Source organism: Apium graveolens, chromosome 10 (genome assembly GCF_009905375.1).
Source record: "Apium graveolens cultivar Ventura chromosome 10, ASM990537v1, whole genome shotgun sequence".
In the NCBI taxonomy this organism is placed as follows: Eukaryota; Viridiplantae; Streptophyta; class Magnoliopsida; order Apiales; family Apiaceae; genus Apium; species Apium graveolens.
Genome location: NC_133656.1, coordinates 178,513,924 through 178,541,531, shown reverse-complemented (window position 1 = coordinate 178,541,531; position 27,608 = coordinate 178,513,924). Strand labels below are relative to the sequence as shown.

The 27,608-nt window shown below is 37.2% G+C and overlaps 1 protein-coding gene and 1 long non-coding RNA gene across 2 annotated transcripts; one reads left to right on the top strand and one right to left on the bottom strand.

The window, feature by feature from the left end:
- Positions 1 to 4,149: 4,149 nt before the first annotated feature.
- Positions 4,150 to 5,499, bottom strand: LOC141691351 (uncharacterized). The gene is made up of 4 exons (XM_074496077.1): positions 5,459 to 5,499; positions 5,305 to 5,366; positions 4,843 to 5,225; positions 4,150 to 4,765 (listed from the first exon to the last, which is right to left on the bottom strand). Exons 1-4 carry the CDS (start codon positions 5,497 to 5,499, stop codon positions 4,214 to 4,216), a joined length of 1,038 nt encoding a protein of 345 aa, XP_074352178.1. The 3' UTR covers positions 4,150 to 4,213.
- Positions 5,500 to 9,370: 3,871 nt separating this feature from the next.
- LOC141693871 (uncharacterized) lies at positions 9,371 to 10,852 on the top strand. Its single transcript, XR_012563295.1, has 3 exons — positions 9,371 to 9,998; positions 10,462 to 10,511; positions 10,655 to 10,852. It is a non-coding gene; the product is annotated as an uncharacterized LOC141693871 (long non-coding RNA).
- Positions 10,853 to 27,608: the final 16,756 nt, after the last annotated feature.

Sequence of the window (27,608 nt, the reverse complement as noted above, 5' to 3'; positions counted from 1 at the left end):
CTGCTGCTGGATTGTCCAAAAATTCCAGAAAGGCATATACTAGAGAGGTTATGCATATTTTTGGAGAAGCCCCGAAGAGGGCCAGGACAGAAGTAACATTGGCTTTTGATGATTCCGACCTAGAGGGTGTGAAGTTTCCCCATGACGACCCGCTGGTCATAACGCCGATAATAGGAAATAGCCCGGTTAAGAGGGTCCTTGTGGATAATGGTGCTTCTGTGGATATCTTGCTCCACGACACCTTTCTAAGGATGGGGTATAACGACTCCCAGTTAACACCAACCGACATGCCGATATATGGATTTGCTGGAGTAGAATGTCCTGTGGAAGGGATAATCAAGTTGCCAACCACCATAGGTACGGAGCCAAGGCAAGCAACGCAGATGCTGGATTTCGTAGTGGTAAAGGCTAGTTCAACCTATAATGCTATCATGGGGAGAACAGGGATACATGCCTTCAAGGCAGTCCCCTCTTCCTACCATTCAGTCATGAAGTTTCCCACCCGAAACGGGATTGGAGAAGAGAGAGGGGATCAAAAAATGGCTAGAAGCTGTTATGTGGCCTCTTTGAGGGCAGATGGAGTCGGGGGGCAGGTTCTTCCTATTGAAGATATGGATGTTCGAGAAAATGATGAGAATAGAGGAAGGCCAGCAGAAGAATTGGTTTCGGTTCCTTTAGATCCCAAGAATCCTGAGAGGATGACTTTCATTGGAGCTACATTAGAGGAGCCCCTTAGAGGGAAGTTAGTGAAATTTTTGCAAGAAAATAGTGATGTGTTTGCATGGTCAGCAGCTGATATGCCAGGCATAGACCCGGAGTTAATTACTCACAAGTTAAACGTGGATCCAAGCCGGAAGACAGTGAAACAAAAGAAAAGAAATTTTGCCCCGGAAAGACAAGAGGCTATAAAGCAGGAAGTGGAAAAGCTCTTAGAGGCTGGTTTCATTGAGGAGATTCAATTTCCGGAGTGGTTAGCAAACCCTGTAATGGTGAAGAAGGCTAATGGAAAGTGGAGGATGTGTATAGACTTTACCGATCTGAATGATGCATGCCCCAAAGACTATTTTCCGCTGCCTAGAATTGATACTTTGATTGATGCCACCGCTGGACATGAAATGCTGAGTTTCATGGATGGGTTTAGCGGATACAACCAGATCAAAATGCATAAGGATGACATTCTAAAGGTATCATTTATCACTGACTTTGGTGTTTATTGTTATCTTGTTATGGCGTTTGGTCTCAAGAATGCAGGAGCCACCTATCAAAGGTTGGTGAATAAAATTTTTAAGGATCTTATTGGGAAGACTATGGAAGTCTATGTTGATGACATGCTAGTCAAGAGTCTAGTAAAGACTGATCATATAACCCATTTGAGGGAAGCTTTTGAGGTCCTGAGGTACCACAAGATGATGTTGAATCCTACGAAGTGTGCTTTCGGAGTAGGATCTGGAAAATTCTTGGGATTGATGGTCTCAAAGAGGGGAATTGAGGCTAACCCTGATAAAATAAAGGCAATCCTGGACATGGAACCCCCAAAAACTGTCAAGGATGTTCAGAAACTCACAGGAAGGGTTGCTGCGCTAGGACGATTCATCTCCAAGTCAGGAGACAAGTGCTTGTCATTCTTCAAGTCATTAAAGAACATTAAAGACTTTGTATGGAGTGAGGAAAATCAGAAGGCATTTGAAGAGTTAAAGAAGTATATGGGCCAGGCCCCGTTGTTGGCCAAGCCAGTTCTGGGTGAAGTTTTATTCTTGTACTTGGCTGTTTCAGAAAGCGCCTTGAGCGCGGTGTTGGTTAAGGAGGAACTGAAAGTCCAGAAACCCGTATACTATGTCAGCAAAATTTTGCATGGTGCTGAGTTGAATTATTCAGCCATTGAGAAATTCGCTTTAGCCTTGGTAATGGCTTCAAGAAAGCTGCGTCCTTATTTTCAAGCTCACCAAATTGAAGTGCTAACAAATCAGCCACTGAGAAATATCATTCACAGTCCCAAGGCAAGTGGGAGACTGATTAAGTGGGCAATAGAGTTGGGAGAGTTCGATCTCAAGTATAAGCCACGTATGGCCATAAAAGCCCAGGCACTAGCTGACTTCGTGGTGGAATGTACCATACCCAACCAAGAAGTCGGGGGGCAGGAAGATACCATACCTCAAGACAAGGGAGTCGACAATAGGGACAAGGAGAAAGAATATTGGGTTCTCTATTTTGATGAAGCATCAAAAACAAATTCCAGTGGAGCAGGGTTGGTTTTGCAAAGCCCTGATGGATTCTTAATTGAGTATGCCATGAAGCTAGACTTCCCAACCACAAACAATGAGGCAGAGTATGAAGCCCTGATTGCTGGCCTTGGTCTAGCTGGGACACTTAGAGTCAAAAACTTAAAGGTCCGTGGAGACTCGAAGTTGATCATATCCCAGGTAAAGGGAGAATTTGAAGCAAGGGATGATACGATGGATAAGTATGTTCGCCTAGTAAGGGCTGTGATGACCCAATTTAATGAATGCCATGTTGAACACATTCCAAGGGAAGAAAATGCTAAAGCAGATGCGCTATCAAAGTTTGCTTCATCTGAGATTGAAGAAAGTTCAGGAAGTGTGTACTTCCGTGTTTTGAAGACACGAAGCATAGATGTTAAGCTTGTGGCTCCCGTAGGCTTGGGGACATCATGGATTGATCCCATCAAGGCTCACATTCAGACCGGTTGGTTGCCAAGCGATGCAATTGAGGCACGGAAGTTAACTGTTCGAGCACTAAGGTACTCTTTGATAGATGGGATTCTATATAAAAGATCTTTCGTGGTTCCTTACTTGAGGTGTCTCAGGCCCGATGAGGCACGCTTAGCTCTTGAGGAAGTGCATGGAGGTATTTGTGGGCAACACTTGGGGGGCAGGGCCTTGGCTCATAAGATAACTCGTTTAGGCTTCTATTGGCCAGAAATGATGGCTGATGCCAAAGAATATGTAAAGAAGTGTGACCGCTGTCAGAAGCATGCACCAATTGTTAGACAACCCCCTGAGATGATGACCTCTATCAACTCGCCTATTCCCTTTGCCATGTGGGGGATGGATATTATAGGGCCTTTTCCTATGGCCACGGCACAAAGGAAATTTCTGATTGTAGCCATTGATTATTTCACCAAGTGGATTGAAGCCAAACCCTTGGCCAAAATCACTACTAAGCAGGTTGCACAATTCCTGTGGGAAAACATTATGTGCCGATATGGAATTCCCCGTATCCTTGTCACTGACAATGGAACACAATTCAACAATGAGGAATTCAAGAAGTATTGTGAAGAAAATGAAATCGAGTTACGATTCACCTCTGTGGCTCACCCGCAAGCCAATGGACAAGCAGAGGTAGCAAATCGGATAATCCTAGATGGACTAAAGAAGAGGATCGAGAAGTCAAGAAATAATTGGGTAGATGAGATACTTCCAATATTATGGGCCTACAGGACTACTTGTAGAGTCACGACAGATGCAACTCCTTTCATGTTGGCGTATGGGGCGGAAGCAGTAGTTCCCGTGGAGATATCACATTCCTCTCCAAGGATTCAGGCTTTCGATGAGAAAGAAAATGAGGAAGGGCAGAGATTAGCCCTGGATTTAATTGATGAAGTGCGAGACAAAGCACATGCAAAGATAGTAGAATATCAGAAAAAAGCTTCATTCTACTACAACCTAAGGGTTAAAGAAAGGTTTTTTAAACAAGGCGATCTAATCTTGAGGAAGATAGAAGCATCTGGTGTAGGACAAAAAGGGAAGCTTGCCCCGAATTGGGAAGGGCCGTACAGAGTCAAGAGTGTTCAAGGTAGAGGAACCTACAAGCTAGAGACTATGGATGGTTTTGAAGTCCCGAGAACTTGGCATGCACAAAACCTGAAGGTTTACTATGTGTAGGGAAGCCGGATACGATTCTCACTCGTCAGGATGGCGAGTAGGTTGAAAAGCACCTTGAAGCTTTGCTTGCTTAGGATTTATATGTTTTAGCTTTATTACGAAATTTATTAAGACTTGTGTAAGGGACGAATCCCAGACAATTTTATGAAATTCATAAGTTCTTCAAAGTATGTTTGTGGCCTAACAAATAAAAATCAAATGCATGGATGCAAGCATAAAAGGTGATAAATGAAATAGATCTGATAGATGTTACAAAAGTTTGATAAATAAAGTCTCGAAAATAAAAAAAGCCACGCAGGACTGAAAAAGCTCTAAGGAGCTGAAGTACCCTCGGCATCCATATCATCGTCCTCTCCACTCTCGCTGGATGTCTCTGTCGTCTCGGAGGAGGAGGAAGAGCTGTCGTCCTCAGCAGGTCTGGAAGAAGACTCGGGAGGAGGAAGGAGTGGATCCTGAGGAACATGGTCCGAGACAACTACTCGGGTACGAAACCTCTGTAGCAAAGCCTCGTCATCAGGGCAGATGTAGTCCGCCGGGTTAATATCAGGACAAGCCTCGTTCACGGTCCCAAGGGCCGTGTCCCAACCAGTCCTAAAAAACTCGGGAAAGACTGAATCATCCCTAATCCTCATGGATTGGGCAAACTCCTCCGAGTCCAGATAGTTGTCTATAGCTTTATCCTTCTCCGCCCGAAGTACCACCAGCTCGGCGTTAGACTCTCCGAGTTCTTCCTCCTTGCGCTTGAGCTTCTTCTCCAGGGTAGCATACTTCTTCTGTTGCCTCCTGAGGGCATTATCGGCCTTATCAGAAGCCCGCTTCCATGATTCGGCTTGCCTCACAGCGCCTTGAAAATAGGCGTTAGACTGAAACAAAGCAATTAAAAAAGTATAAGGCAATGCTACAAGAACGAAAAATAAGTTCAAAAAAAGAGAAGGCATACCGAAGCCAGAGACTGAGCTCCCATGAGCTTGATCCTCTCAAGATCAGGGGTGGCCACCACATCAGTAAAATCCTTGGGGGTCACGCTATGGTAAGACCAATCCCAAGCATGTTTCGTGGAACCAACTACGGTGTCCCCTCGGCGGAATCCCCAGAGAGGCTGAAAGGCGCCTGTGGCAGCAGCAGTAGGGGCAGCAGCAGTGATAGGAGTACCATGGCCTCCAGCTCCTTCAGTTGAGGCCTCCCCTATAGGCTCTTTGTGCTTCTTCAAAAAGATAGGCTCCGTGGCCTTTCCCCGGGTGTCTAGGCCTGCGAGCCGAGCTTTCTTCATCCTAGCTGTTTCCTCAACCAAAGGAACATTGTCCTCGTTAATCTCCTTAGCAGCTGAAACAAAGCAAAGGACAAAATAAGTGAAGTTAATAATGCATGAAATGAAGTAAAATTGAGAAGGGAAGAAAAATACCCTGTTGAGAAACAGAGGATAGTCCCACATGAATCAGGGAAAACTCCTCTAAGAGAGTCCAGCTGGTGGTCGTGCCATCATCCTGAGTAAGCCCATTATAAATAATAGTTTCTTCAGGAGTTAAGTGAATGGATTTGAGGCTAACATCACTGACCTTCCCAAAGAAAGATCAAAAAAGTGTGCCCCAGTCACCATTCTCCCAACGTAACCCGACGAAACTATTTCTCCAATTTTGATTATTATCAGGAATAGAGGCACTGTTAAAAATATGTTTGCTTTTGGGCCTTTGCTTGACATAGACCCAACCGCAGTTATTGGAAGAACTATTGTAACACTGAAAGACTTTCCTAAAAACAGCTACAGAAAGAGGAAAGCCCTCCCTAAGACAGCAGACCATAAAACATAGAATGTTCCTCCAGGCGTTTGGAGGAAGCTGACACGGGTTGATTTGTAAATCAGCCAAAAGATGAGGAATGAAGGGGTGAAAAGGAAACCTAAGCCCAGCATTGAGGGCATCTGTGTAAATGAAGAGAGTATCGGGTCTCCAGTGGCAAGTACGATCACCACCAGAGACTGGAACTAATCTAAGAGGAGGAAGAACGTTATAACGAGCATTTAGTTTATTGAAATCTATGTTGTGCCAAGTATTACAATGATTAAAAGAGTCGAGATGTGCAGTGGAGGGATATTCATCCCCCCTAGTGTTAATCATATCAATTAAAGACATATATGAAGAGCGGATCTCGATATCCTTACCTCGTTTTGAAGCCGAGGCTATCTTGGCCGCCCTCTCAGAACTCTTGTCAGCCATTAGTAAAGCTGGGAAAAGCCTGGAAACTGTGGAAGGAAGGAGGCTGAAAGCTAGGGAAGGAAGGTTGAGAGAGTAGGAAGTTGGAAGGAATGAGGAATGAAGAGTGTGAGTAGGAACACTCCCCCCCACCCACCTTTATATAGCCAAAGAAGAGGTGGTTTGGGCCTCAAAAAGCCCATTTGGGCCCAACAAAGAGAAGGTTCTGGAAAATCCTGGAAATTCCTGGAAAGACCAAGTAAAGAATTTTAATTTTTCAAAGATTCTAGAAGAATCCAGAAAAACCTTAGAAGAAAGAACCTGGAATTTGGACTTAGAGATAAGGCCCAATTTTATAAGAATCTTGGAAAATCCAAGTGTGTAGGGCTAAAAAGGCCCAGAGCTAAGGCCCAGGTATAAAAGCCCTGTTTGAGGCCCTAATATCTTTTTGAGTGGGCCCAAAGATTAGCCCAATAAAACCAGCCCAGAAAAGGGCCCAAATAGTTGAAAATCAAAGGCCCAAAAAGGAAAAACCCACTGAATGGTTGGCCCAAAAGAATCTAGGCCCAAATCAAAAAAAGAGAGAGTCCAGCCCAAACATATGGCCCAACTTCAAGATAAAAGGATATGAAAATGATCATTTCTTACTCATTCGACTAGAAATCAATTGAAAACCCTGGTCGAATCAATCCTGCTCAAAAAAGCTTCGATCAAGGCACAATATGGAGGTTAATTCGGTCAAGAAAAGAATCCTGACCAAAAATTCCTGATCGAAAAAGGAAGAAAAGAATATTTTGTTTCATTCGACCAGAATGCCTGAATGATTTCTGACCTTTTTTCCTGACCCTGTCGACCAGGAAGCAAGGTAAAAACCTGGTCGAATAGAACCTGCCCGAATTTTTGTCGATCTGGGCTTAAAAGAAAGGCTAAATCGGTCAAAAAATGTATTCTGACCGAAAATCCTAGTCGAAGATTTCTGTTCAAAAAAAAAAAAAAAAAAAGGGAAAAAATCCTGGCCGAAATTCGACCAGGACTTCTGCTCGAAACACTCCTGCTCGAAAAGCTGTCGACCAGGGCAATATGGGGGTTAATTCGACCAGGATCCTGGTCGAATGGATTCCTGGTCGAAAATTATATAGAAAAAAGAAAAAAAAAAAAAAGGAAGAAAAATCCTGGAAAATCACAAAAAAAAAAAAAATAAGGAAATTCCTTAAATAATTTCTGAAAAATATTAATATTTTCAGAAATAAGGAATAAATCCAGAAAATTAGGATAAATCCAGAAAATTAGGGAAAAATCCAGAAGATTAGGATAAATCCCAGAAATTAAGGGAAAAATCCAGAAAAATTAGGATAAATCCCAGAAATTAAGGGGAAAATCCAGAAAATTAGGATAAATCCCAGAAATTAAGGGAAAAATCCAGAAAATTAGGGAAAAATCCAGAAGATTAGGATAAATCCCAGAAATTAGGGAAAAATCCCAGAAAATTAGGGAAAATTCCAGAAAATTAGGGAAAAATTCCTGGAAATTAAGATAATTTCTGAATAAAAGGAAGATTCGTTGTAAATGTGTAGGTCGCTCCACACTTTACGCAAAAACGAAACCCTGTAAGGGAACGAATAGATTTAACTTCTGCGAAACCTAATCAATGTTTCCCAAAAGTTGGGGGGCAAATGATAGGGATAAATAAGTCCTGATTTTATAATTAATGGGCTGCTAGGCCCAATATGAAGATGTATGATATTCAGACCAGAAAGGTTAAGCCTGATGGATCAGATCAGGTCTGGTCGAATAAAAATGGCCCAAAAGCCCTGATTATTAATTAATTTCGTAATTAATTAATAAGGGAAAAATCAGCTGTTGAGAAGAGTCTTGATAAGGATATAAATCCTTATAGATAAGCCTCAAGGGGACCTAAAAGGATAAGGAATCAGTTTCCTACTATCTAGGACTCCAAAGTCCATTCTAATTATGAGACTTGCCCACCAAGTCTCCTATACCAAGTCCAATTCAAGGACCACCAACATCTATATAAGGGGTCTCACCCCACAAATCAGAACTACGTTTTTTGGCTTGATTCTCTAATTCACAGAGATACGTAGGCATCTCGTAAAGGCAGAATTAAGCTACGAAATACGAGAGCAGCCATTAAAGGCCTTGAGCTCCCGAATCTTAGTATTAAATACAGCAAGTAGTAACCTTAGCTTTTTATCCATAACAGTATATAACTGAAGTTAATATCAAATCCTTATAATTGATAAGATTTTAATCATTTACCTTACTTATAAATATTAATTATTTAATTTTTTGTTATTTGTAGGATTCGACCTCAGAAACAAAGTTAGAGTATTTTTTAATAAATAACAATATAAAATATTTGTCGTTGGTATAATTCGACATGTAGTGCATATCTTTGGTGGTAAACCATCCTTTGGATCTTTCATATTTAGATCTAACGATTCCGATTATTTAACTAAAAAGATTCGACGATTGAGAGACAACAAAAAATAGAAATTAATCGAACTACAAAATATATCTCATTCTGATTATTATAGTTTAGTATAAATTATATTATATTATTGTTAGTCTAAGAGGCTTACTTGATATGCTTTGTAAATTGCTTCCTCAAGCCACAAAAAATACGAGATATCATATATGTATTCATTTACATAATGAACCAAGGCTTTGTTCGAAAATGTTTTTAAAATTTGTTGTACTATTGATAAAAGTAATATTTTAAAATTTAAATTAGTAATGTTCTTGAGACGTATATGTCCTGATGTTAAAAATTAAAAATATTAATATTTTTAGTTAGATTTGATAGTAAAATCAGGATCTGTTTTTTAATAATATTTTTAATATATATATATATATATATATATATATTGATTTAAAAGGTTAAAAATAATAATATTTTTGGTAAAATTTGATAGTCAAGCATTGTAAAGGTATTGTGGCCTAACTCTGCCGGATTTACAGTAGCGAGTAGCACTATCGATCGCTTAGACGACTGATATGAAAGTTCTTTTAGACATCAGTTATTTTTAAAATGATGTTATTGCATTTATTAGACATCGGTTGATAAAATAACCATTGTCGATAGTAATTTTATAAAAATGAAAAACGTTAACTTTTTTAGAGATCAGTTTGAAGCTACAACCGTTGTTAATGATTAATTTTAAAAAATTAAAAAAACACGCGTATACTCCCCCGTTATTTTCCAAATGTCCCCCCCCCCTTAACAACAAAAATAATTCCCCATTTATTTCCCAATTATTTCCCCAGCACCAAGATCTATTACCCTCTCTGACAGCTCTCTTCCTCTCCCGTATCTCTCTCTCATTCTCTCTCAGCTCTTTTCCTCTCCTGTCTCTCTCTCTCTCATTCTCTCTCATCTCTCTCTCTCTCTATCTCTCTCTCTCTCTCGTTCTCTCTCATATCTCTTTCAATGTCTCTTTCTCGTCTCTCTCTCTGACCATATTTCCATAGTTAAAAATCTAATTTATATCACTATTTCACATTGCAAGTAATTAGGGTTCCAATTAAACCCAAATTGTAGATCTTTAATTAATCATACTTCTGCTATGAGAAACCCTAATTTCTCGACCCGACTTGGATTATTTTGTTCAATTGGGTTTTGTTTTCTTTATCAAGAATGGGTTTTCTGTGTTCTTACTTTTTATTTGTTTTTTCAACAGGTTTTGAAACATCAGTACCCATCTCAAATTGGAGCTTTCGAAGCTTGTGGATGAGATTTACGAGAAAGTGAAGGAGAAAGAGAGTGGTGTTAGTGTTGCTTTGGTGAGGAGTTATGTGCTTCTTATTGGTCAAAGATTTTTTAGTATCGGCGAATGTGAATGTGGATGTGTTGGAGGATGATTCTGAGGCTTGCCTTTGGTGTTGGCAGGTGAAATTTCGTACCTTTAGTAACTATTATGGTATGAAATCTGATTGTTTCAATGGCTTTAGTAACTATTATTATTTTAAAACCATAGTTACAATTGTAGCTATTGTTAGTACAAGTAGTTATTGGAAAATACATGGTATCTGATTTTGAGGTTTGCATTGCTGACAACCATTTCTCGATTCATCCTTAAGTTGAATACTTCACCATGACTTCGTGAGCTTTAAACAATTAACCTAATCAACTATGTAAAATTTAAAACTCTCCAACCGAGAGATTGTGTTCTTATTTGTGGTGCTCTCCAGCCTCCTTTAACTGAGAAAGCTTATTCTACAATTGTCACTTTAAGCATGGACTAATACCACTTGAATACTTACACTCTAGTTTGTCATATAAAGATTGCATATATTCTTCTTATTCTATCGATAACAAAAGATCTCAGTTTTCCTACTTCTGTATTTTAAAGGTTCGGGTGATGGAACTTTGCATGCTTGGGGCATCAACAGCGGCAGTAAGGTATAACGTTTTTTCATTACCTCCTAAAGATACTTTTTAGTTGAGCAGTATGTGAGCTACACTAAGATATCACATATAAAGTTTTATAAAATATTTATGTCTTTTTAGCTCTACTTTCTAACATAGTAAACCATTTCACTCAGGTAAATTATATTAAAGGCCGCGAAAGAGTTGTCAGCATTTACTTAACTGGCAGTCCGGTTTCATCATCTTGTATGATTGAAGTTTGGTTACATTATCTCTGTTATAACGACTCGTGTATTTTCATATTATTTAAATGTGTAACTAGGGAATTATTAAATAAATAAAATATGTGTATAACTTCTGTCAGCTATGTGTTATTTATTATCAGCCATGTGTGATTTTTGGTGTATAAGTTTGTTCGCGTAATTAATTATTGAGTTGTACTGAATTGCTTTCACTTTTAAAAAGTGAATTTAATACAAATTTATTTGCATAAATATTTGGAATGTCTTTAAAATTATTTTTATGATTTTAAAATTACAATAATTATTTTTGGGATTTTATAAAATTTAGAAATTAATATTTTATCAATTATTTAGCCCTGTATGATTTTCTAATTGCATTTATTTGTAAAATCCGTATTTAATTCCAGAATTTTTTAACAAAATTATGAAACTCATATTTATTTAAGTTTGGAATATTCTGAGAATTTCAAAATTATTTTAGAAATTTTTGGGATTAATTTCACCCGCGCGTTGATTCGTTTAATTGATAAAAGTGGGTATAAATTGCGTTTCAAAAATTATTTTAAAATTACAAAATTTATGTTTTTATAAACTTCGGGATATTTATAATATTTTAAGACTATTTTCGTGATTTTATGAAATTATTTTAAGTGCAACTCGGTTCGTTAATTGTGAATTGCGGGTACGAGTTGTGTTTTAAAAATAATATAAAAATTTTGAAAAATTTGGTTTTATTAGTTTCGGGATTTTTAGAAAATTAACTTGGTAATTTTCGGGTTATTGTCACCTGCGCAATGGTTCGTTAAAATCAGAATGCGGTGTTAAATTACGATAATTCAAAACAGAAAAAAATAGATAAGCACTATTATTCTTATCCTCTTCTCTCTCTCTCTTCTTGTAACAGATCTCTCTCGAATTTTTTTTTCTCTGCTCCTCTCGCTCCTAATCTCTTTGTGAACTCTCCTCTCTCTCTATCTCCTTATCTGTCTCTCAATCTCTTATCTCCCCTTCTTCTCTATTGTTTCGGTTCAGGTGAGTCCTCCTGGTTGTTGTGTGATTTCCGGCCATTGCTTTTGGCCTCTGCTTCATTCGGCTCTTTATTTGGCTGTTTATATATATGCTTATGTGTATGCACCTATGAATGTTTTGTTGTTGATTGTCCCCTCTCCTGAATAATTCTTCAGCTATGGCCGTGTATTGCCGCCCTTTCCCGGTTTTCTGGCGAGGTGGTGGCGGTGTGTCCGTGGCTGTGTATTCGCTTGTGTGTGATTGTGTATTTGTGTGTGTGTGGTCCGAGTTTGTGTGCGTGTGCGCTATTGTGCTCCCCTGTTTCTGCCGTGCTTTGTTTTTCCGGTTTGTTCGTCCCCGTGTTCTGTTGGATTTTTTTGTTACTATTTTATTATCTCGGCAGAAAATAATTGATTGGTATTCATGAAATAATTTTCGTGCGGGATCTATTAGTGATTAATCGGTAAAATTTCGTGTGGAAACCCGAAATTTATTGGGTACCGACGAATTTTTCCGCCGTCGGCGATGAGCCTCGGCAAGCCGACGGTGGACTGTGATGAATTAATTATGAGTCCTATAAAATAAAATATAAAATATGAATAAAAACATAAAAATGCGAATATAGTTAATAATTAATAATTGGTTTGAATTAGTGACGGGGACTTGTGAAATTTGATTATGATTGGTTGTTGGGATTGTTGTGATTGACGTCGAATTGTTTCGACGGGTAGGCCGATAAACAGAGGAGGTGCTGCCCGAATTTTGGGAAAATTAAATTCAAAAATACGGGGACATATCATGTGATTATCGGGGTTACTAGTCGAATATATATGTACGTATATAATTAGATATAATTATAAATACTTTACGAAATATATTGGTATGTTGTGATAAAACATTTTATAACCAGTGAACAACCCTACTTTGCAAATATCAGATATACGTATTTTCCGACAAAGGTTATTGAACCGAGTTGTGAATATATTGAACCTTAATTGTTATGTGACTTGTAACTAATACGTATATTTACGAGTCGGGAATTGTTATGGTTTGGGTAGAAGTCCTAGCGAGCATATGTCAACCATAGCTGGTCATCTAACTTAGGGTAATTTGACTCCTGTAGGCTTTAGTCGGAGAACCGAGAATTAATGTCGGACTAAAGATAACCTAGTAATCGATTGGCAAGTTCAGCAAGGTTCAAAGCGAAGGACCTGAGTGTCAAAGTCAGATCCATGATAGTTTGATAGTAAGGCAATAAAGCCGAACGTCCGAGTCGATACAAGATCAATCAGTGATTGTTGTAGGGCTCTACAAGGAAAGTACCCTGACCATTCCTTTATGGTACTGCTGAGCAATTGATTGCTCACCCTTGCCGAATGTTTTATATATGTATTGCAGATGCCTAGGAGTTTCTTCCGCGGTAATCAGGGAAGAGTTCCAGATCCTTCCGTACCAAGCTCCTCCGAGATAGTTGTGTTAGACCAAAGTTGGTCTGTTGAGTTGCTGTATTAAGACAGTATTGTCAGGATTGCCTCTAGTAAGTTGGTTTTGTGATGATTGTAACCTAAATTATACTTAAACTTGGAAAAGGTATTGGTAAATGGATCATGGTTATGTATAATTAGTGATTTGGATTATATTATGTTTAATATAAGTGTTGTTGATGACGTCAACTCCTGACTCCGGGGTTGAGGCCGTCACAGTTGGTATCAGAGCTACAGGTTTGAGTCCCTGATTTAGGTTAGAAGTAGAGTCAGAAGAGTGTAGACAAGTTTTGTTGGGTCCCAATGTGTTTGTAGAAGGGGGGGGTTGAATACAAACAGCACCGAATAATCGAATTAAATGCGGAATAAAAAATGTGAAACAAAATTCAAGTTAAATAAAAATATTATTAAACTTGAAAGGTGTTACAACAACTGTATCGATTACAAGGTATTAATCTCAAATCAATTATCACAAATCTAGAATAAATTCGACATGAACTTTTTCTATTTTTGCAATAATTAGAATCAAATGCTAAACGCGATTTGAGATTAAGTTCTAGGGATTTTGATCCGCTAGATTGTTACACAAGAACAAGATAAAGATTTCTAGTTGATTGGATTTAACTTTGCAATCTAGAAATTGATCTTTGAATTTCAGCAGAGAACAATGAAATATTTCTTAGGCGGCTGCTGTGTTCTTGTATTTTTCAGTGTATGAATGTCTTCTGCTTCTTTTTCTTTTTGTATGCAATCCAACAAAATTACTTGAACTGCAATGACAATCGGTAGGACAATCTCTTTGGCTCAGCAAGACTTTCAGTAGGACTTTCAATTGTACTAGCAAGACAATCTGATTGAACTATAATGACTATCGGTATGACAATCAGTTGAACTAGCAAGACAATCTTCTTCCTAGTGTAACTTTCGGTATGACAATTGAAATGACTTGGCATGACAATCGGTATGACAATCCAGATTGTCATGCTAGTTCATTTTCAATTGTCTTGCTGATTTAAGACTGTTTTTAAACCAATTAAACTTCTGAAAATTCCTAAAATTAATTCAGAATTAATTAATCAATTAATTCAATTAATAAATAAATTATTCTTCGCAAATATAATTTATTTTCTTAATTAAATTAGATGACTTAATTAATTAATAGAGAATTAATTCTAGTCTTGAGCAGCAACCATTCTTCTGCAAATCTTCTGAAAATCACTGAGAATTATGAATCAATTCCACCACTTCAACGTTGACACTCGATGTACTGTCTGGTTCATGAGTGACTAACTTCCGTGACGTTTCTTCATGTGTTGACTTTGATACTCTGATTTTCTTCAGATTAAATCCTTGTAATTAATGATACTCTGACGAGATCTCTGTCACTTGATTAAATCCACGATCTTGATTTATATCACTGAGGCATGATCAACTTCTTGAACTTCTTCCAGTGAATTAACTCCTCAAGTCTGTAGATGAACCTTGTTTCTGAATCCTTTGACAGATATTACTTTGCGAGATCTCTCTGACGGTCGATCCACTATTTACTTGTTACATTCTTATTTGAGTTGAGTTGAATCCTCGAATATACAAATAGGCTATGACATATGACTTACAATCTCCCCCTATTTGTTTGTTAGACAATAACACACAAATATCTAGAGGATAACTCAACTAACAAATAAGAAAAAGATATAAACATACATGCAAAGTAAATAGCAGAAAAGTTCTGGATGAGATTTAACATTTTCTAGATTCCAAGTAGATGTTCCTCTAGACTGAACATATCTTCAAGTAGTTCCATCTTCATTTGTACAACCACATTTCCTGTTGAGAAGCCCATATCTCTTGCTTCTCCCCCTATGAGAATCAACTGATTAAAGAAGATCACCTTCGTTTTACCACCTCTCCCGTACAATAGGATCCGCGGATAAAAACCAATGGTACTCCCCTAACTGCTTCTTCCCTTACTAGGAAATCACCTTGTGTTTACCACCGCTCCCGTACAATAGGATCCGTAGTTAGAAACAACAATGGTGTGGTGTAGTGTACATTTTTAGGATCTTTTTCTTCCTCCCTGCTATTTCTCCCCCTTAGTTGAGTAATCCTCCAAACTATTTCTTAAGCTTTTATCTCCCCCTTAAAGAAGGAATGTATGCCGTCGTCTGAAGGAGTTCTCATATTTCACTTGGTTGGAAAATAAATAACAAGTAGTTTCTCTTTCTTCCTCACTGTGAGTGTGTGATTGTGTTTTAGTGTACCTCACATGTGTTTCACTCTTCTCTCCACTCGTGTTTACACTCATTCTCACAAGTGTATCACTCTTCTCTCATAGCTCCATAATCCAGCTGTACCTGCAAGGAAAATCACCTTAGCCATCCTTAAGGAGGTCACAGGTGGTGCAATGGGAGTTCACAAATTTCCATCCTTGTTAAACTCGTCAGATGAATCTGAGTCATAATTTACAAGTTGCTAGTTTCCCTTTTAGGGTTGCAGATTTGAATTCTGGGAAGGTAAACAATGATCCAACGAATTTAGCATAAAGATCAAAGTTCCCTTCTAATGTCTGTGAAGACATTTCCTTGTGACTCATCAGGTAATATCTGAATCATTGTCAACAAGTTGCCGATCTGCACCTATGTCAGATCCACTATCCGCAGATGCATCCAGGGGATTTAAGCCTGGGGAGGTAGACACTGACCACTGACATATGGCTTTTGGATCAGTATCCTCTCCTAACACCTGTAAAGGCAATTGGTCCACTAACGAACCTTGAACAATCGAATCTGACCTTAAAATGGTCAAAACTCTTGTTTCCGTCAACTCATCCTTTGTGTGTGTAACCTCTCCTTGTGCATCAAGAATTGATTATGTTTGAAGTGGTGACACTACATCGGATACCTTGGCCGACAGGCAAAATTCAATAGACGCACCCTGTTGAGAGAATGAATCTAGTAACTGTTTTAGTGCCTTTTCAGCCATTACATCTTTTTGAGAAGATGTATGGGGGCTAGCAGTTGTCTCGGTTTAAATACTACTCATCTATGTATGAGACAGAGCTACTGGGTTGACTACAGAACCTTCCTTATGTGGTGCACTAGGCACTATCTCCCTCACGCTCATTCATACTACATTTAGTGGTAAGAGAGTGTTGGTTGGTTCTGTTTTTGTGTTTGTCTTTACAGTCTGGGATAGACGTTGTGGGTTTTCAACCTCATGACTGTCAATGAAAGAAAGTCATTGGAGACTGAACCTGTAACACAGAATATATGGTAATAGAGAGAAAATGATTTACAATAGTGATTTCAAAAGATTTTACATGACATAAGAAATCACTAATGTAGAAAGAAGTTTAATTTTGTTTTTCAATATGAATGAGTTTTTGATAAAACATTGATCACTTAGGGTAAAGTCTAAGTAATTCTCATTCATGTCAAAAGCTTACAAATATCTGCAACATAATGTTAACAAGATATCATTGACCGATACTTGTCAAGTACTTTAGATACTAATTGTTATGTTGCATTATAAAAAATATACCACTGCACATATAAAACAATATGATTGTGCCTAGTGATAAGATAGTTATTAATATGACGACTCTACTTATTCATATAAAACTGTAGCTGCAGTTAGAGTGCCATACCATGTCGTTGACGATTGCTTGAGCAGTATACTAGTTCATACCAACCTGAAGTGAGATTGTGAAGAAGAGATTGCATAGTCCAATAGATCTGCTACTGCAAAGTCCATGAACTGTGGTGCACTGACTTCCTCTTTTAACTCACCAACCAGGAGTACACTTCTACACATCTTACTAGAGTACAATTCCAAGTGTAATGTGCAGCAGGTGCTTGATATGTCGTAATATTCCCAAGTCTCGTCACTGATGCTATATGTTGGATACTGCTTCCTGATAATAACCTAGCACAATATACAAAATTACAATGATAACATTCCCAGCTTACAAACAGCCATATCCCTCAGATAAACCTTTACTGTTATCTCCAAAGGTAACCAGGGGGCCAGCTTTCTCAATCCGCATTTGATAGCAGGGCTCTATCTCCGGTCATATATCTTGATGATCCACTGTCAAGAATCCACACTACCGGTTACACCTGTTTAATGCCCTGCACTTCAAATGGATTAGACCTTCTTCAGAACCCAAACTTGGTTGGGCCCGGCATACTTGTAGAACTGTCCTTTGTCAGGCAAAACAACATTTTTAATTTTAATTGTCTCAACTTTCTCAATGACTGAACATTTGACCTTGTAAACAGCCTTAACAAATTTCTGTTTAAGCTTAGGCACAAATGTCTCCTTTCTAGCCTTAGAAGGACTAGCAGTCTTAGACCTATCATGCTTCTTGTTATTCACATGCTGACGAGGAGTAGTCTTATCATTAGACACATGCTTATCATTAAAATAAGCATACATCATATTAAAAGCACAAGACATACAATTAGAAACACCACATGCTTTATGAGAGTGATTAACAGCAGGCAATTTATGCATGGTAGACATGGCATTATTGTTATCCAACTCATGTGTGTCTGAGTTAGTCTCAGTTACTTTCACAACTTTGACTGGAACTTTCGACTCACTTGACTTGGAAACAATCTTCTCATTAGCATGATCCTCAGCACGTATTTCTTCTTGAATAACAGAAGAGGTCGCATCAAATGGTTCAGCAATTGATGCTTTATAGAGGGGTTCATCAACACCCTTAAGCATATGTGGTACTTCCCTCCCTTTAGCACAGACATGAGGAGGGGAGTTTATGCCTAATTCTCCAATAGCAGCATTGTAATCATAACCTATTCCAGATGTTTGATTAACAGCTTGCTTACTGTAGAACTCTTTAGCCTTCGAACAAGAATTGAAGTAGGCTCTAACCATAGTCTCAAGACCGGTGATCTTGTCTTTGAGAATAGTTTCGAGTTTTCTATAACAGTCAACTCTATTCTCTAGAAAATATACCTGTTCTTTTAATTTGTCTTGATTAATGTGCACAAGTCTTAATTCATTGACCTCTTTCTCAAGGTCTGTGATCTGTAAACTTAACAGTTCATTATCACGACGTGCACAATCTAAGTTACCTCTTAGATGATAAACCATTTCAGCATCAGAAAGTTTTACCTCTATTCTTGACGATGAAGCTTTTCCATCAACAGCCATAAGAGCAAGATTTCCTTCTTCTTCATCTTCACTATCAGTATCATCCCAGCTTCTTCCCTTTGCCAGATAAGCCCTTTCAGAGTTCTTTCTTACTTGCTTTGTCTTCCTACATTCTGTGGCAAAGTGTCCCAACTCATTGCAGTTATAGCATCTAATGGTGCTCCGATCAACCATCCCTGTTTTGTATCCACCACTGCTGGTGTTAGAGGATGAAGATCCACCTTTCTGGAATTTGTTGTAGTTGGACTTGTACTTAAGCTTGGGATTCCTCTTGAATCTGACATGGGAGAATCTCTTGACAATTTGGGCCATTGACTCGTCTTCCAATTGCTCCAGCTCTTCCAAGGAGTAAAAATCATCACTTGATTGATTTATAGTAGGAGGATCATATTCTGCTACTAACTCATTTTCCTCACCCTTGGAAAACTGTACCATTCTTTCCAATTGTTGAGATTGCTGTTGTTGTTGACCTTCAGCTACAAGTGCAGTAGATGTGCTGACCATTCTATCCTTCCCGTAGACTTCCTTCTGTTGAATCTGCTCCAACTCATAGGTTTTTAACACTCCATAGAGCCTGTCCAAAGAAATCTCACTCAGATCTCTAGCTTCTCTAATGGCAGTGATTCTATGTTCAAGATGAGTTGGCAGTGTTAAAAGGAACTTTTTGTTGACCTCCCTGATTGAATAATACTTTCCATTGATGTTCAGGTTGTTGATCAACGCATTGTACCTCTCAAACACTTCAGTAATTCCTTCTCCTGGATATGATTTGAAATGTTCATATTCAGAGGTTAGGATTTCCAACTTGTTCTCCCTAACTTCCTCTGTGCCTTCATTAATTACCTCAATAGTTTCCCACATGTGTTTAGAATTTTTACAGTTCATCACATGTCTGTTCATCAAGGGATCAAGGGAATCAATTAATATTAATTGAAGGCTGGCATCCAAGGAGGCTTCTTCCTTCTCAGCAGGAGTAAAATCTTCGGGCTCTTTTGGATAGGTTCTAGCTTTAGTAGTCACCATACCATCTATTATTACCTCCGGTTCAATAACCATCGGAGTTTTTATACCCTTCTTTAACAAGTTTGAATATTTGGGATTTGCAACTTGTAAAAATAAGAGCATCTTCTTCTTCCACATGATATAATTCTCTTTATCAAATTGTGGAATTTTAACGGTTTCAACTTTATGTGAAGTCATTATGAATTTTTGGATAAATAAAAATTCAAGGAGTTGAAAAATCACAAAAGTCTAGGATCTTGATTTGTTCGTTAATCAGAAGGCTCTGATACCAATTGTTGGGTCCCAATGTGTTTGTAGAAGGGGGGGTTGAATACAAACAGCACCGAATAATCGAATTAAATGCGGAATAAAAAATGTGAAACAAAATTCAAGTTAAATAAAAATATTATTAAACTTGAAAGGTGTTACAACAACTGTATCGATTACAAGGTATTAATCTCAAATCAATTATCACAAATCTAGAATAAATTCGACATGAACTTTTTCTATTTTTGCAATAATTAGAATCAAATGCTAAACGCGATTTGAGATTAAGTTCTAGGGATTTTGATCCGCTAGATTGTTACACAAGAACAAGATAAAGATTTCTAGTTGATTGGATTTAACTTTGCAATCTAGAAATTGATCTTTGAATTTCAGCAGAGAACAATAAAATATTTCTTAGGCGGCTGCTGTGTTCTTGTATTTTTCAGTGTATGAATGTCTTCTGCTTCTTTTTCTTTTTGTATGCAATCCAACAAAATTACTTGAACTGCAATGACAATCGGTAGGACAATCTCTTTAGCTCAGCAAGACTTTCAGTAGGACTTTCAATTGTACTAGCAAGACAATCTGATTGAACTACAATGACTATCGGTAAGACAATCAGTTGAACTAGCAAGACAATCTTCTTCCTAGTGTAACTTTCAGTATGACAATTGAAATGACTTGGCATGACAATCGGTATGACAATCCAGATTGTCATGCTAGTTCATTTTCAATTGTCTTGCTGATTTAAGACTGTTTTTAAACCAATTAAACTTCTGAAAATTCCTAAAATTAATTCAGAATTAATTAATCAATTAATTCAATTAATAAATAAATTATTCTTCGCAGATATAATTTATTTTCTTAATTAAATTAGATGACTTAATTAATTAATAGAGAATTAATTCTAGTCTTGAGCAGCAACCATTCTTCTGCAAATCTTCTGAAAATCACTGAGAATTATGAATCAATTCCACCACTTCAACGTTGACACTCGATGTACTGTCTGGTTCATGAGTGACTAACTTCCGTGACGTTTCTTCATGTGTTGACTTTGATACTCTGATTTTCTTCAGATTAAATCCTTGTAATTAATGATACTCTGACGAGATCTCTGCCACTTGATTAAATCCACGATCTTGATTTATATCACTGAGGCATGATCAACTTCTTGAACTTCTTCCAGTGAATTAACTCCTCAAGTCTGTAGATGAACCTTGTTTCTGAATCCTTTGACAGATATTACTTTGCGAGATCTCTCTGACGGTCGATCCACTATTTACTTATTACATTCTTATTTGAGTTGAGTTGAATCCTCGAAAATACAAATAGGCTATGACATATGACTTACAAGTTTACATAATGGTGTGAGTCAGCAACTCAACCAGAGGAGCAAGTCTATGAGTTCAGTCGAGGGTTTTGAAAGCGTAACCTTGACGTCTATGGAGGATTGGCTGGAACTGCCCTAGCTTTTAATAGGTCTCCCTCGTATATATGTATCGTTGGCAATGCCGATAGAGGTTTAGATATCCCTCTCGAGAAAACGAGTCTGATTGTGAGAATTTAGCTTCCGAGCGGACCTTGATATGCCAGCTGAAGAGAAACCAACGTCATTCTTAAATATCACATTTTCTATGTCAAGGAACGTTACTGGACCGAGTGTGTGACCCCGGTGAGTTCGGATAGTATGATAATAGTCGATGGCTGCTATGACAACCAAGTTTCGTGAAGTATGGGGATCAGTACTGTTGTATAATCTTGAACCTTTCACACCTTTCTTGAAATGCATTGTATTTCCTAAGTAATTGTTTACCTTTTTATAAGTTGCTTGTTTTCCCGTAAGAAAGTCAAAGCTCGAGTTAAGCAACTTAAGGTCTTGTTGATTTCATTATAAATCAGATTTTCCCTTCCTATTTCTGAATTTTCTATCTAAATATTGTTTCTCTCCTCAGTGATTCTTTCGGTTGATTGGGGAAAACAATGCATATAATTTGAATATTTGTCTGTGTGACAAAGGGTCTGGTGGGACGCCATCGAATTATGTGTTGTAAGCTATGCGGTACTAAGACTGGCCATCATATGTACTTGTATGGTTGCTCTCAGTCATACCTACATCTTCTTTCTTGTTCCTTCTCATTTGATTTCCTTGATTTTGAAATTTCATTTGGTATTCCATTATAATGAATTTCTCCAGTGACTTCTGTAATTAGACATTCCTAGTTATTGAAAGTAAATAAAAGTTGATTGTCGGAAAGAATGAAAGCCCTATATCCGAATGTTATTTACGAATAAGGGTAGTAGCGAAGGTTCAAAATCTATCAGTGAAGTTATAGCCTCGGGAAAAGTAATTCAGTGGTTGATGATTACTTGCGGGTGATAAGAAATCATCCTTAGAGGAATGGTTGGTTGAAATTGAGACTAAGGTGCCTAGAAGAGTCCAGTGTTCCTTAAGTTGACCTGATTTACTAGTTTGTTCTATATAATTGATGGTTAATATAGCCAGCCAAGTTTTGTAGTATATCAGATTAATGATGCTGTGGCAATTGAGTAGTGATGGGAAGTTAGTCGGTTGATGTTATATTGAAAAGTTATGCTATAGTATTTAGTTTCTTTATAATTCAGTTTTCCTGTACTATTGATGATTCTGCTACTGTCATCGTTGCTATTGTTGCTAGTACTGTTAATCTAGATCTCAATTATAAATGCACCCTGATATTAAGAACATGGGTATGTTGATTGGGCAGCAGTTTCCAGATACAGATGCACCGTTTAGACGGTAATATTTTCTGTCAGACATTCTTGTTATGTTTTGAATAAACTCATCTTCATATTTCAAGAAGATTCCACCCAAGAAAGATAGCCAGTCTAAAGGAAATAGTAGTAGTTTTGCTGTGGCTCCAGTTATATATGAGACTCCGGATTTGTTGCGCCTGCAGCAACAACAACAGCAACAGTTAATCCAACAGGTTCAGCAGCAGCAACTACTGTTGCAGCACCAACAGCAAGGAGTGAACCAAGGTGTTAATTTCAAATCCTTTCAGAGTATTAAACCCCCCTGAGTTCAAAGGTGAATCTAATCCAGTGGCTTTTGGAGCATGGTTAAAAGAGATGGAGAAAGCTTTCAACCTTGTCCAAGTAAGCGATGATTTTAAAACTGATTATGCAGGTTATTTCTTGAAAAATGAAGCGAATTACTGGTGGGAATCAACCAGAGCGTTAGAAGGAGAAGGCCCTGTTCCATGGGCTAGATTTACCGAGTTATTTTTTTTAAAAGTATTTTCCTGACTGTGTGAGGAATCAAATAGAGATTGAGTTTCTGGAATTGAAGCGAGGTGAAAGAAGTGTGATGAAGTATGAGGCCACTTTTACAGAATTGGCGCGATTAGTTCCGGAGTATGTAAGTACAAAGATCCAGAATGCAAGGAGGTTTTAACAAGGATTGAAGCCTGAAATTTATAGTGGAGTTGTGGCATTGCAACTCAAGACATATCCTTCCATAGTTCGGGCCGCCTTGGTAATTGAGATTGATCAGAATTTAGCCGCTAGGGAAAAAAGAAGATAGAAGCAAAAGATAGATGATGTGGAAGAAACATTAGGTCAAGAAGGATCCAACCAGAAGTCTCAGAAAAAGGTTGGAAGGAAAAAGAATAAAGAACTTAGAGGACAAAGTTTTCTTTAAACAGGCTTAATAACATCCAGTCAGCTCTAGCCAAGTTAAGTCGGTCAGGTCACCTATATCGGAGTGAAAGTAATGTGGTAAAAGCCATGTTGGAGTGTGTAAGGCAAATAGTGAATGTTTCAGATGTGGACAAAAAGGGCACTACGCATCGGAGTGTAAAGTGGAAAATCTAGGAGTCACATGTTATAATTGTGGCAAGGTAGGGCATATTGCCAAGAACTGTAGAAGTGTTTCTCAAGATAGCATGGGAGGTAGTGCACCAAAAGGTTTGATGTCCAGTACACCCAAGGCTAAGACTTATAATTAAAAGATCAGCTGCTCAAGACCCTGACAAGGAACCTGGGCAATGATTGATTACCAGAATAAGCAAATTATAATATTAACGGAAGCTAATATTAGGATGAGTATCCGGGGGCATAAGCAAGAATGCAAGGCATAGATAGCGCATGTCGTAGATATCAAGAAGGAAGCACCTAAGTCGGAAGAGATGCAGATAGTGAGTGAAGTCCTAAAGGTTTTACCAGATGACTTACCGGGATTACCTCAGAGCATGAGATAGAATTTCTCATTGTTTACTGCACATAGCCGGCCTGGTGTCAAAAGCCCCGTATTGTAGGGCTAGTAGGAATCAAATAATTAGTTAAGGAAACTCTAAGATTGTCGGATGGTGGAATAATGAGACAAGGTGTATTCTGTGTTGTGCACTAATGTGATTTATAGAAAAGAAGAATGGGTATATGAAGTTACGTACTGACTATCGGAAGTTTGAAAAGTTGATAAACAGGGATAAGTAACCCCTGTATGAAATTGATTATCTATATGACTTAATTAGAAGAGTGTGTTGATTCTTGAAGGTTGACCCATAGCAGGTTACCGTCAGTTGAAGGTTAAGCCTGAGGTCATACTAAAGACCTTGTTCAGAATAAAATATAGACATTGTGAGTTTTTGGTGATGTTATTTGGATTGACAAATGCACCAGTCGTCTATAGGATTATACGGACGTAGTGTATAAGGAGTGCTCAGGTAAGTTGTAATTGTATTTATTGATAACATCCCCGTCCCTTCAGGACTAGGGAAGATCAAACTGAACACCTGAAAATTTCCCTACAAAAAGGTTGAAAAAGCATCAATGGTATGCTAAATTTCAAAGTATGAATTCTAAATTGAAATTGATGAAGGATTATGATTGTTCTATTAATTACATCCAGGACAAGCCAATGTAATATCAAATGCCTTGAGTAGAAAAGAAAATTGAATATTATTAAGATTATTGAAGAGTTAGCAAAAAAATGGAGAAGTTAGAAATTGAAATTCAAGTACCTAGAGGTAATAAGGAGTAATTGCATGAGATTACTTTTCAGTTAGAATGAGTGGAAGGAATCAAGAAGTGTTAAGAAAAAAGTATGAATCAAGAATTGGATAGTTTAAATGGAAAGGAAAGTTGCACCCAAAAGGACAGTAGATGAATGTTTGGGGATTGAGTGAAATATGAGTATCGCTTACCATCCCCAGACAAATGGTAAAGGTGAGAGGACGACTCAGGTAAAGGAAGTTATCATGCTAGTGTGAGAATGGTACCCTATGAAGCCTTATTTGGATGTAAGCATAGAACCCCGCTTTGCTGGGATGAGGTAAGAGAGAAGAAGTTGTTAAGTCTTAAGTTAGTGCAGCAAACCGAAGACACAGTGGTGTTGATTCAGACAAAGAACACGGACTTGTATTGAAATAGTCTGAATGATAGAAATAGGATCGATGGTATCATTAAAAGTGTTACCTTGAAAAGGGTTGATTAGGTTCGAACCAAGGGGCAGCTGAGTCCTAAATATAGTGGACCGTTTAAGATACTGAGAAAATCAGGTAAAGTCATCTAAGAGCTAGCATTATTGCCATAGCTGCAGCATACTCCTAGTGTGTTTCGCGTCTTTGTGTCGAAGGAGTATATCCTCGACTTGAATCAAGATAGTATGTACGAACAAAATTAAGAACCTAGATCAAAACCTCAGGAATGAGTTTATATCTATAGTAAGTACGCTTGAATAAGTTTTCAAGTAGAAGAGTCTACTTAGGAATTAGAGTCAGATATGCTTGACAAATATCCTCACTTGTTTAGTTAGACCAAATTCTGAGGACAAAATCTTTTTAAGGGGGGAAGAATATAACGGCTCGTGTATTTTCATATTATTTAAATGTGTAACTAGGGAATTATTAAATAAATAAAATATGAGTATAGATTCTGTCAGCTATGTGTTATTTTATTACCAGCCATGTGTGATTTTTGATGTATAAGGTTGTTCGCGTAATTAATTATTGAGTTGTACTGAATTGCTTTCACTTTTAAAAAGTGAATTTAATACAAATTTATTTGCATAAATATTTGGAATGTCTCTAAAATTATTTTTATGGTTTTATAATTACAATAATTATTTTTAGGATTTTATAAAATTTAGAAATCAATAATTCATCAATTATTTAGCCTTGTATGATTTTCTGATTGCATTTATTTATAAAATCCATATTTAATTCCATAATTCTTTAAAAAATTATGAAACTCATATTTATATAAGTTTGGAATATTATGAGAATTTTAAAATTATTTTAGAAATTTTTGGGATTAATTTCACCCACGCGTTGATTCCTTTAATTGATAAAAGTGGGTATAAATTATGTTTCAGAAATTATTTTAAAATTACGAAATTTATGTTTTTATAAACTTCGGGATATTTATAATATTTTAAGACTATTTTTGTGATTTTCTGAAATTGTTTTAAGTGCAACTTGGTTCGTTAATTGTGAATTGCGGGTACGAGTTGCGTTTTAAAAATAATATAAAAAATTTTAAAATTTTGGTTTTATTAGTTTCGGGATTTTTAGAAAATTTTAAGACTAACTTGGTAATTTTCAGGTTATTGTCGTCTGCGCAATGGTTCGTTAAAATCAGAATGCGGTGTTAAATTACGATAATTAAAAACAGAAAAAACAGATAAGCACTATTATTCTTATCCTCTTCTCTCTCTCTCTTCTTGCAACAGATCTCTCTCGAATTTTTTTTTCTCTGCTCCTCTCTCTCCCAATCTCTCTGTGAACTCTCCTCTCTCTCACTCTCTTCTCTCCCCTTCTTTTCCCCTTCTTCTCTATTATTTCGGTTCAGGTGAGTCATCCTGGTTGTTGTATGATTTTCGGCCATTGCTTTTGGCCTCTACTTCATTCGACTCTTCATTCGGCTGTTTATATATATGCTTATGTGTATGCACCTATGAATGTTTTGCTGTTGATTGTCGCCTCTCCTGAATAATTCAGCTATGGCCGTGTATTGCCGCCCTTCCCCGGTTTTTCGGCGAGATGGTGGCGGCGTGTCCGTGGCTGTGTATTCGTGTGTGTGTGATTGTGTATTTGGTGTGTGTGTGGTTCGAGTTTGTGTGCGTGTGCGCTGTTGTGCTCCCCTGTTTCTGATATTACTCTATATAACTCTATAGCATTTTTTTAATGAAATAATAAAATTGTTAAAATTATTATTATAATCCGTTTTATTATAATTTTAACGCAAATAATGTATTTATCACATGTTTATTACAATTTTTTACTTTACTTAAAATAATTTTAATTAAAAAATAAAATTCACAATAACTTTAATTACCAATTTGTTCTAACCTTATTTCACCTCTAGATTGTGCAGTTCTTAATTTGTTTTTTAATAAATTAATATGATTATTAGAATTATATTATAATTTTTTAATAATCAATTATAATGTAATAAATAATATATTCAGAAAATAATGGTGATGTATAATGAGAAAATGCACGGATTATCCCACTTTTAAAACCGGATGCCCAGAAATACATATTAACGTGGAATAGTGGTTAAAATACCGGTCAACTTATGCTTACTAATATTTCGTTTGAATTATAGAAATGTTTCTAATGCACAATTAAAGTTTTGAGTTTGCTGAATACTAATGTTCAACAAGCTTATCATATATTAAAAAAATTATAAAAACATGCATGTTCGACATGTGTATATCTAGATATATACAAAATATACATCTTCGTGATGTATATTCAGTACACGTATTACCCATATTCGTGTTTAGTGGGTATCTTGGTCAATCCTTTCCACCAATGGATAGTTTAGGTTGGGTTTTTCTAGTAGAAATTGAACATTTTGACATAAAATAGCACCCATATTATTATGATTTTTAGAAATTATTTAAATAAATTAACCTGGTACGTACTTCGTACGGGTTATTAACTAGTTGATAATAATTAAGATAA

Coding starts and splice junctions, on each gene's coding strand:
- LOC141691351 (XM_074496077.1), bottom strand. CDS start 5,499: ATGGTGACTGGGGCACACTTTTTTGATCTTTCTTTGGGAAG. Junction 5,367..5,458: donor TTTGATCTTTCTTTGGGAAG/GTCAGTGATGTT, acceptor CACGACCACCAG/CTGGACTCTCTTAGAGGAGT. Junction 4,766..4,842: donor GAGCTCAGTCTCTGGCTTCG/GTATGCCTTCTC, acceptor GCTTTGTTTCAG/TCTAACGCCTATTTTCAAGG.